Consider the following 11210-nt stretch of genomic DNA (forward strand, 5'->3'; position numbering starts at 1 on the left):
GGCTTAAGGAGCAGATTATAGAGAATATAAAGCACTTTCCTTTCGCTTTGGCTCTCATGACGGGAAGTTACCAAATCAAACGGGATGCGTGTAGGAGAGGTGAGCACTTGGGGTGGCAGCGGGATGGAGCGAGCAAGGGGAGGGAGGGAGGGAGGGAGGAAGAGGCGAGTGGACAGAAATTACAGGTTTGGGGTTATTTTGTGAAGGGTTTTTGTCTCCCACCTGGAGCGAGGTGAGAAAATCCCCTCCAAGCTCAGGGCAGAGATTTTTATTTTTTTTTCTGAGGGAAAAAAACGCCCAAATGAGGGAGATTTCCTGGGGGATGCAGAGTCGAGGCTTTTTGCGGTGTTTTTCCTCCATAAAATGACTTTGCCCCGTGAAAACCAGCCCAGTGTTATACACCGGTGGCATTTACCGCCTGGGGAAAGGAGGGGACCTGGTCCCGCTCGCGCCGCCACCAAAGGCATGAAGGAGCTGTGAGCAAAGCTCACTGCAAATAAAAAATCTCTCCCTGTGCAAAAAAAACCAAAAAACCTTGAAAACTTTTCCTTCCGTAGGGAAAAGTAAAGCCGAGCCCCTGCCCGCTCTGCTGAGCCGTGACGTGGTCTGCTCGACGTAAACCCAAACGCAAATTTCTATAGGGGGTTGATAAAAAAAAAAAACCAAAAACCAAGACCAAGAGATCGACAGCTACTTTACTGTGCAAAATGTTAATCTTTGCTAAGGAGATTTAAGGAGACTGGTCAAAGCCTTGGGCAAAAGCCTGTGGGGAACAAGGTGCGATGCCCAGAGGATGTCTGCATCCCTGGCACCCCGCTGTACCCCGATTTCCTCGCTAGCAGCCTCCCAGGAGCAAAGCCAACTGGCTTTTAGCCCCACCACCATCTAAGAAGCCTCAAATCTCACTTCCCGCCCCGCGCCCCGCTCTCAGAGACATCCACCGGGAAAAACAAAACTGGGCAGCGTTGGGAAAAGCGGTGCCCGATGCGAACACCGGACCAAGCAACGTGGCGATTTAACCCTGAATTAAATGACGCTGAAAACCCCTCCCTGCTTTTTCAGGCAGCCCGAGGAGGACTCACTGGTCCTGCTGGCATTGTCGTTGCCGCTCTCGTAGCAGCCGTGGCCGCCGTCGTCGGTGTCGGAGCGATCCTGGCGCTCGTAGTGCCGCTCGCTCTCGCTCGTCCTGTCCCGGCTGGAGACAGATCTTCGCCGACGCCGCTTCCTCCGGTACCCCCGGGGCACCGGCACCCCGATGTAGATGGAGTGGTAATCTAGAGGGGATGGGGATGAAAATAAAAGCTTTAGAGAGCAGATCTGTGTGTTTCTCAGTTGAAAAAAAAAAAAAAAAAAACCCAAAGAGAAATCCAGGGAGATATTTGTCTTCTTCCCACCAGGCTTAAACCCCCCCCAGGAGCTTTCCTCATGCTGCCCACGGGAGCGGCCGAGTGCTGGGAGATCCGATGCGTCACCCGGCGAGGGAAGAGCCAGCTGCCATTTGGAGCATCCCCAAGGTTTCACTCACCTTCCTCATCGTCGTATCTCCTCCTCGAGGTGCTGAGCCCCCTCTCGCTCATCCCATCCTCATCCTCCAGCATGGTGCTGCCGCTCGGAGAGAGCTGAGCTGTGGGGAGGAGAAAGGAGGGAGAATTTAAAGGGTGATGGGCAGGGAAACGGCCTCTTTGCACGCCCACCGGGTGCTCCCTGCTCTGGGAATCCTCACACGTAGGCCTGGAGATGTCACAGGGTCCTTCCCAGCAAGGGACAAGGATGCACCGGGGAGTCAGGAGCTTCCCTGCGGATGCACCGGGGACCCTCTGGCACCTCCTGCAAGTGCCCGCATCTCCCTTGCCACAGTGAGCTCCCGGCCCTGCCCGCGCTCCACCTCATTTTGAAGAAAATCCAGATAAATTTCACCGGGGTTACGTCTCCAATCCCTTATTTCTGCTGCTCAAAGGAAGGTGCAAGTGAAGCGTAAGAGATTATTCCAGAGATGCGCTGGTACAACTACGGACACAAGTTCAGGGGTTGCCTGCTGGCGATAATCACAGAATCAGCTCGGTTGGAAAGGACCTTGAAGATCATCTAGTCCAGCCGTTAATAAGCACCTGTTTAATTTTTTTGGGGGCGTCGTGCACAGATAAAAGGGGTTTTGCAGAAGCAGAGTTCGTTTTTCCCCATCTTTTAAGCACAGATTTTACACCTTACACACCCTGCCACTTCCAGATATCTTCCTTCAAACCCGTTTTGTTCCCCGTATGAGTTTCTTTGGATTTTGCCACGAATGCTAATTAATCTCTTAATTATCTGACCTCCAGTGATTGCCTTTCACACTTGACTTGGATGGGAGAACAGTTACTATTCATGGCAGCCCGGTCGATGCCTCCCAAAGTCACTTTGAGAGCGGTTGGAGGGCCAGCCTCCCCACGGCCCCTGTGCCGGCTGCTTCCATCCGTGGCAATATCATCTCGTTACCCATCGATTTTAGGGAAGAAAATTCCCAATTCAAGCCAAATAGGTTAAAAATACAAAGTGAACAGGGTGTGCACCTAAATAGCTGCAAGTGTCCAGGGCTGGCCAGGTCGGCTCTGCTTGTGTTGCCCAATTATTGACCCATTTTCCCCCCGAGGCAAAGACCGTTTTTAGTCCGACGTGGGCTCCACCCTTAACCCAGTTGCTGTTTGAAGACACCTCTTGATTTAACAGAGTTGGGATTTTTTACTTTTTTTGGAGCACGTTAACTCAAAATTTTTTACACAGGTGCAGGAACCAATTTATTTTAGGGGAAAACACCTCTGGATGGACAACTGTGTCCCAAACCTGGGCGTATTAAGGGATAACGTCAAGCACAAGCCTTGGCTTCCTAGGAGTAACATTATGGGGCTAATTCTGAGGATTTTAGGAGGCTGGTGCTGGCAGGAGAAAGAGTGAAATATCCACCCAGCTGCGAGCATAAATATTTTTGCTTTAAAAATGATCCCGTAGCTTTTAATAGATGAAGCGTCACAACCCGCCCCCCCCAAGACGTTTCCCCACAAGCTTCAGTGCAAGGCTGGGGACCCCAGATGATGGATACACAACCCTTCAGCTGGGTCCGTATTGGGAAGAAATATGAATTTTTTTAATTTTTTTTTTCAATCTAGCGTGGCCGGTGAGAGCACTACCACAGCTCTTCTGGGCAGCAAAAAATAACCCATCATTTGATAAACCCCACACTTCGTTAGATTCACTGATAAATGAAAGGTCCTGTTTGATTATGGCTGGTTTATAGCCCAGGATTTTTTTTCCTCTAATTTTTTACGTATAAAGATTTTTTTTCCCCCCCAAATCCTTGCACACAAACACAAGCTCAACACGGACTAGAGCTGTTGGAAAACGCGACTAGAAATAAGGGGAGGAAAGAAGAGCGCTGCTCCCTTTGCCAATTAAACGCCACCAGCTGTCAGTTCCACACAAACAAATTTTACCGTTAATAAACTCACCTCGAGCTCCCCAAAAACGCTCAGAAATCGGAGGACGGGGCCACGGAGTTAATCACAGGCACTGGCGGGTGCGGGAGCCCAGACTGCCTTGAGATAAAGCTGCTCTTGCGACCATCGGATCGATGTCTACTGCCGAACGCTCTGCGGATCCCAGGTTAAAATGTATTTTGGGTGATGCTGATTGATTTTGGGAGCGGAAAGGCATCATGGGATGCAAACAGACCTCTGGAAAAGATGGGACGTTTAAGCCAGCAGAGACCTGGTCTCGCACGGTGACGGTCTCTAGATATCAGACCAACAGGATGTAGGAAAATTCAAGTTGTCCACCCCCAATTTGCATCTTTTGGGGTTGTCAGTTTGTTGGTTTTTTTTTTTCCCCCACCAGTTTTAGCTTGATCTCTAGGGATTTGGGACGGCAACTGCTTTTACTTTTTTGGTCTCTGCAATATCGTCTTCATCTGAGCTTAAGAAATGGAAGGAAATTCCTCAGAAAGGTGCAGAGAAGCATCACCACCAGTGAGAACGCTCCTAAAACTCCCGGGGGCTCCAGAAAGCTCCTGGGCATGACAGGATGAGCCCCTGGGGACGATAGGGCCAACCCCTGGCGCCATCAGATACAGTTTGGGGAGTGGAGGTGGGGGGGTGATGAGGGTTGTGTACTGAATTATTTTGCATTTTGCTTTTAAAATGTTGAACGTCCATAAATTTGATCTCACGAAAACGGAGCTGTCGGTCGCAGGAGCACGCCCAGCTGTCCGCTTCTATTTAACGCCCGGCTGGCTCGCCTCCGCTTCTCCTTTTAACAGGGGTATCAATAAATCTGTATCAAAGCAGCGTCCAGCACTTCGTCACAACCAGCCTCATCGTTAAACCAAAAAAACGAGGACTGGAAATCACACTTCGTGCTTTAAGGTCACCCAATATTGGGGCTTTTCTCTTGCCTCCGGGGAGATGGTTTGGTTGGCACGATCCGGAGTCTCAGCAGAAGCAAAACAAAACCTGTTTGATGCTTTATCCCTGTGCCCGTTTTCTTCCCAGCTCCTGTTGTATTAGATTTGCTCTTCCACACGTAGCAGGGCCAGGTCTGGAGCAAGGCAGCTGCAATTTCAACGTGCAAAATTTAGGGCGAATTAGGGAACGTTACTGGCGTCCCCTTTATTTAGAGTAATGAGGTCTGCTTGTAAGCGTGGAGAAAAGCTTTTGCAAAGCGCACCGATGATTTCACGCTCCTGTTTTACAGGTATTTGCAGACCGGCTGTCCGTGGGGAGGGGAGCCAGGTGCCCAAGCTAGTGTCTGAATCACAGAACCCCAGAACCATCCGGGTTGGAAAAGCCCCTGCAGCTCCTCCAGCCCAACCATGAGCCTCCCCCTGACCGTCCCCAACTCCCCCAGACCCCTCAGCGCTGGCTCAGCCCGACTCTTCAACCCCTCCAGGGATTATTTTAAATAATTTCTAATCCCCCAGGAGAAACCCACAGTCCACTCAGCCCAAGACTTTTACACCAACTGAGAAGCCACATAAGTATCATCGAGGCAACGCGTCCTGGATTCTATTGCGACTGGACGCCTCCGTATTCCGCGTCCCCTGCTCCATATCCAACGGCTGCACCGCGTTACTTCATACTTCATCCTTCTCTTCTGCTAAGAGATCGGCTGGTTCATCTTCCCCACCAGCAGCCCCCCGCAGCTCCCGTTCTTTTCTCAGATTTTTGTTGCAATACTTTCCCCCATCTCCCCCCATCTCCCCGCCTGCCAAAACCCAGTATTAATCCAGGCTTGGAAACCTGCTTGCACACCCCCCCTGCTCCGTGCTGCCTGTGCCAGCATCCAGCATCAGCAGGCTCGGCCCAGCCAGGAAAATGGGATAAAGCTGTTGGTGGCTGCTTTACCTGTAAAAAAGAGAAAATAATAGAAATCAACTTTCTCTTCCCAGATCCATATAAATACAAAGAGCGGGTTGGATCTACCTGCTTGTATTTCTTAACGGTTTTACGGAACGCCTTGTGGAGAGAGGGGGAAGAAGGAAGAAAAGCAAAATCCCAGGAGCCCGTGAGCTGCCTGGGTGAAGCAACCTTGTTATTCCTTAAATACTAGCACCCAGTTTCCCTGGGCTGCAGGTTTTACCTTCTCCACTTGTCAAGAAAACCTCCACAATTTTGGCCATACTGTTGAAAAAACAACTCAATAACCGCACTGCTCAGCTCCTGCAGTACACAGCTCCATTTCCAATGGGATTTGCAGGGGGGAAAAAAAAAAAAAAAAAGAAAAAAGGTTCAAAAAGTGTTTTTCCAGGCCTGTGCTGGGCATTGCTAAAATAATTGTTAAAAAATAAAGCCTGGAAACAGTCAGAAGAGGGAGACAGAGCCCGGCAGTCGCGCACCAGCACTCACCCAACTTTCCACGCTTGGGCATCCAAATAAACGAAGCCTCCAGCTTCCAAACACCCTTATTAATAAAAGTGCCACCAATAAACCCAGCGATTCCTTCACCGAGCGGCGCTGCAGACACATGGCTCTTTTGAAAAAAATCGACTTTCTTTTCTTTGCATTTTCGCTTTTGAGATGATTTTTCTCTCTTGGCAGATGCAGGAACTGCAGCGGCCCCGCGGGATTTTGGCCCCGGATCCATGCTCCCTCCCCTGCGTTGGACTTTGGGCTGCTGGGGAGTTTATTTTTGCCATTTTTTGCCATTGGTAGGTTATTGCTGAGCCTGCCCCAGAGCAGCCCACGGACCTTTGCAGAGGGTCTTCAAAAAAAAACCAACCCACCCTCGTATTTTTGCAATTCATCTGCTTTTCAGGTTTCTCTCTGCCAGCCTGGTTCCTAGCGTGGCTCAACTTACCAGGCCAGGGTTGGATGTCACACACTCAGCTGTTTAATTCCTATTTCCCAAGTGATGTGGGAGGGAATTGCTGCCTTGATCATCAAGTTGTGCCAAAAATAAATATTACAAAAGGTCATCACCTGGTCATTACAGGTTGGACTCCAGCAGAGGGGAGTTCCACCATCTCCCGGGGCAGCACCTTGCTGCGTTAATGCTGTCTTTGTTTTTAAAATTCTGTTCGGCTCTCCCTTTCCTTGCCCGAGGATAAAAATTGAAGCCACAGCTCATAGGGAGGAGCTGGAAACCTTCTGAAATGGGTGCTTTGCCCCTGTGCAGGCCTTGCCCAAACATCCATCTTGCTGCGGAAGGTGCAGGCTGTGCCTCCCTGGGGGGTTGATTCCTGGGAAAGCCCTTTGGAAAGGCGCTGCAGAGCAAACTGCTCTGTTTTTTTCCTTTAACTATGTCTTTCTAGTGCCTTGGCACACCTGGGAATCTACCATCAAGCCACTACTTTTCAAGAGATCAGGCTAAATATAACTATAAAGATACCCCAAAGCACGATGATGACGGTGCCACTTCCCTCCCCGATGGCCCGACCAGCGTGCAGCGAAGGGAAGCGACTTTGCAAAAAACAATAGAAAATACATTTATTGAGTTAAAAAAAAACCAACCAACAACCAAACCCAACAAGGTGATGTACAAATGCTTCAAAACACCAAGGCAGTAAAAGCTCACGTGCCCACACAGTGCACGGCGTTTTTATAACCACCCAGCGTTACTCTCCAGTTTCCCCCAAAGCGTCTCCTGAACCTGAGAAGATAAATCACGTCATTTCCACATTTCAACATCCGCCGCCTCCCTCAGAGCTTTGCTCCAAGCTGCCTTTCAGTCTTCCACCGTCTCACACTTTGCTGTGGCAGATGGCACCTTCCTCCTCATCTTCCTCATCCTCAGCATTGACAGGAATGTAGCCCCCTTCCTTGGGCAAGCACCAGCACCATCCCGCGCCGCTCAGATCCACCGCCCCGAAGCTGAAATCCCGCATCTCCAGGATCCTGAAGTCAACAGTGTCCAGCCTGGAGTAGATCTCGTCGAGCTTTTGCCAATACAGCCAAGCCATCACGAGGCCGATTACCTGCAAAAACACGAGTATTAAACCCACTAGAATCGTGCAAACCCTTCCCGGAGGTCTTCTCCTGCCAGGGATCCTGTCACCCGAACCTCCAAACCTGGCCACGAGACAAGAGAGGACACGATGTAGTATAATCTTCTTGGCAAAGCAACAGGCTTGTCGTTAAACTCATTAACGGCCACATCCATCTTCGGGCTTCAGCATCAGCCCTGAGAGAGGGACGCGGGTTAGTTGGACGTCACCTCAACCACTGCAAAGAGAGAGGCCGAGGTCCAAGGCTCCTGCTAAAATTAAGATATTGCCACAAGCACGGTGCCACACAGATTATTTCCCATCTCCCTGCTGGCTGTCAGGGAATCGGAAAAAAAAACCCGCTTGAAATCTTTAAGAGAAGAGAGGGGAAAAAAAAAAAAAAAAAGGCTTTTTCACCAGCTCGAGATTTCAAGCCCACTGCTTTGATTTCCCCTGACGTTTCCTTCCCGCTGCTCCGCTGCGGCGGCTACGAGCGTCAGGAGCTTCTCTCGGACCAGACTCTGATGAGGGGCACGGTGGCAGTCAGAGCATTTTCAGCACAAACCGCATTTTTTGTACTAACCCCTTTGCCCAGTGACCCGCAGAAACGAGGTTTATTCCCCATAAGCCCCCAGAGCTCAGCACTGGGGTACAACCAGCGCCGTTTTATAGATATTTTCAATGCGCAAGACAGGATGGAGAAGGATGAGACCACCTTGAGCCTCTGGGCTTTTCTGCTCAATTTTGAGGCTCGTTAACATGTTTTTCTGCGTAATCACTCCTTGCCACAAAGAGTCAATAAATAACCCAGTCGCACCTGCACCGTCCATCCGTTGGAATCTTCTGTACCATTGCGGCGCTGTTGGGTTTGGAGCTGAAAAATGTCATTAATCATTTCTCTGGGTCCTAATTGATCCATTAAATAGTCTGGAAAGTGGGAACATTAAGAAAAGGATAAATGGGGATAAGAGCAAAGGGTCGGAACACATCTTACATTAGGGACTGTTTTATAATCCCGGAGTGGAAAGGGAAAAGTGTTTGCCCAGAGCAGGCTGCAGAAAATGGAGGCAAAAACCCCACAGGGAAAAAGCAAATCAGATCAGTGTCGCCCAGTGAGCCGACAGCAGACAGACAGACACAAACATCACCGGGGTTTCCTCATTTGCCTTTCGGAGACAGAGAAATACCCCGCCACCCCCAGGAGCAGCTTCTGCCCTGCACAGAAGCTGCCCCCAAAACAACTCAAATTTTTATTTTTCCCTCCCAAATTCAGCTGGGGGTGGATCCTGAGGGGGCCCCTTGGATCGACAGCTCTTCCTTCGACGAGTCAGAAGTGGAAGACGCCGTCCTTTGAGCTGCTCTCCCAACACGGAGAGTCCTTCCTTGGAGTCCGCAGTTGGAGCTTGCCCCGTTCCCACTTTCCTAATCACACCCACCCATCCTCAAAGAGCATCCTGCTTATTTGACGTTCCGCCTAATTACCGCTAACAGGATTAATCACCGAAAGAACGGGAGGCTGCAGCGTGGTTGGGGCCAGCAGGGCTTGCCTGGCTGCGGAATTACAGAACTGCTGAGTTTGTGCCATGAGGGTTCTTTGCCGGGCAAGGCGACTGCAGATGCTGGGAAAAAAAAAAAAAAAAAAAAAAAACCCAAAAAGCCCTGAAGTCTGGAAACATCCCAGCATCTCCCTTTGTTATCCGAGTGGCCTGAAATCAGGGTATCGCACGGCGCCGGTAACTTGTGTGTGTGTGTCTGTGTAGCTCCCTGCTGCCCTCAAAACATTCACTGTTGTGCTGCGTATCGTATAACCCTCTCAGCAGGCAACTCCTTCCCAAATACTCGAGGAGAAGATTTCAGCACTCAACCCCGCCTCAGACCGCTCCCCGAGAACCAGGACCAAAACGGGGCCGTGCCACTGGAGCTCGCTTTTGGCGGCGAAGCGAAAATAACAAAAGCAAAGACTTTGTCATGGAAAAGCCGGCCGGGGTCCTGCTCTCCTGCCCCATATCCGTCCCCTCCTTGGTCCCCGAAAGCTGCAGAAATCTGCAGGTGGGGGTGCAGGAGGCCAGGGCTGGCTGGGTGATGCTTGGGGGACGATGCTCTGTCTCCACAAACTGGAGAGCCCAAAGCGACCGCTCCCACATGGATCCGGGTAATAGGATCGTGCTAATCCGTATTCAACAGCAGAGCCTTTAAGGGTTTAAAAAGTTTTAAGATAATATTTAAATGTGTGTCAAGCTTTAGCATTATTTACTTCTATTAGCATGTCATCACTGGGCAGATTAAAATCCCACTGCTGATACAGTGAAAGGACCGAGCAAGCAAAACCCTTCGAAATGACAAATTCTAAGGCAAGCCTGACGGGTTTTTTTTTCCTCCCTAAACCAAACAGTAATTCAGAAAAGATTTGTGTTTACAATAAATTAAATGCAGATGAACCCAATTCTGCAAAAGCAGCCAGGTTCAGGGACATCATCCCTCCCGCTCCTCTGCCCCCGGCGGCGATGTGACGTCTGGGGTATCGCAGGGCGCAGCATCCTGGTTAAACTGGGAATTTCTTGAACGGAATGAAATTACCCCGAGTCCTCAATCAGCCGCCTGCATCCCACAGCCCTTCACTCTCCTCTGAGTTATGAACCAACTTCCATTCCAGCTTGCCTCTAAATATCCTCTTTCACTTAATGAAAACAGAAAAAGCTGTCAGGAATACAGATGCATTCAATATCCCCAGCACCAAGGGCACCATGTTTTCCAGAAGTAAAGAGACTTCTAACGTGAGTGCTGATTTTATTGCGTCGCCATAGGAAGGAAGGTGTTATTGCAGAGGAGCATGTTAACAAAATGTTATATCAAGCGTGAGGCTAAAAAAATTAAAAAGCTGCTTTTCTCCCTGACTTCCCCTCCCCGTGGTGGCAATCACCGCGGAGCGAGGGGAGAGCTGCTCCGGAGTTAGTGCTTGCGGGTCATTTAAAGTTAGAAAACCGCCTCTTCTTTCTGGCTGGCGTTCAGCGGAGTACAGAAACCATCGCTGCCTCGGGAGGTCTCCAGTCTGCCACTTTCTGAGGGTGTTTTTTTTGGTTTTTTGGGGTTTTTTTTTCTGGGGGATTTAAACACACAGGGTTTGCACGGGGTACAAGATCATCGAGTGGCTGCTTTACAGTGTGCGGGAGCAGTTGTGTGAATAAAATAAATCCAAAGGCCTTTGCGTATCGAGGGAATCAATAAAGCATGGCAGACCCCCGGGGGAGTCACAGTATGAGATATATATATTTGTAATTTTTCGCGATGATGCGGCAATAGCAATTGCACTCTCTATATTGCAGTTCGCATTGACAACGCTATTTGTCATTTGGTGGCACCCAAAGTCGGGGATCCTCTGTGGTGACAGCGATGGAGGAAAAACCCACCCTGCAGCTGACAATATTTGAGAATTGTTGGCTTGTTTCCTGGCCGGACACTGGCAGGAGGGAGCGTGCAAAGGCTCGCACAGGCGCATCCTTCCTGCATCCTTCCCTTCACGCGTGTTTTCCTCCCCACTGGGGCTTGCTGCCCACCTCCCCCTCTGCTCCCCGGCCACCCTGAGCACGAACCAAGAGGAGAAACATTATGAAACCAAAGCATCACTGTTAGACGCGATGATAATCACTCTGGCCAGGCAGATACATGGATTGTTATATTTGAAACCACTAAGCACACAACGTTGCACCAGGAGGGAGATATCCTGTTGCTTTGGCTTTTTTTTTTTTTTTTTTTTCCCTTT

At 49.9% G+C, this 11210-nt stretch overlaps 2 protein-coding genes across 3 annotated transcripts in view; both read right to left on the reverse strand.

The window, feature by feature from the left end:
- The window catches only part of LOC113488112 (electrogenic sodium bicarbonate cotransporter 4-like), an 18024-nt gene extending 14382 nt beyond the window's left edge, over positions 1–3642 (reverse strand). The window contains exons 1-4 of one of the 2 annotated variants that reach the window (XM_026863126.1): positions 3483–3642; positions 1724–1947; positions 1526–1624; positions 1083–1274 (exon numbers count right to left, since the gene is read on the reverse strand). In XM_026863126.1, the coding sequence (XP_026718927.1) occupies positions 1083–1274; positions 1526–1598 (265 nt within the window). In that variant the 5' untranslated portion in view covers positions 1599–1624; positions 1724–1947; positions 3483–3642. The remainder of the gene's footprint in view (positions 1–1082; positions 1275–1525; positions 1625–1723; positions 1948–3482) is intronic. The other variant, XM_026863125.1, reaches the window with a different exon arrangement.
- A 3350-nt stretch (positions 3643–6992) lies between these two features.
- The window catches only part of LOC113488028 (tetraspanin-15-like), a 45224-nt gene continuing 41006 nt past the window's right edge, over positions 6993–11210 (reverse strand). The window contains exon 8 of the mRNA XM_026863007.1: positions 6993–7441. Within this exon, the coding sequence (XP_026718808.1) occupies positions 7208–7441 (234 nt within the window). The 3' untranslated portion in view covers positions 6993–7207. The remainder of the gene's footprint in view (positions 7442–11210) is intronic.

This window comes from Athene cunicularia (assembly GCF_003259725.1).
Source record: "Athene cunicularia isolate RWA chromosome 22 unlocalized genomic scaffold, athCun1 chr22_part1, whole genome shotgun sequence".
Classification (NCBI taxonomy): Eukaryota; Metazoa; Chordata; class Aves; order Strigiformes; family Strigidae; genus Athene; species Athene cunicularia.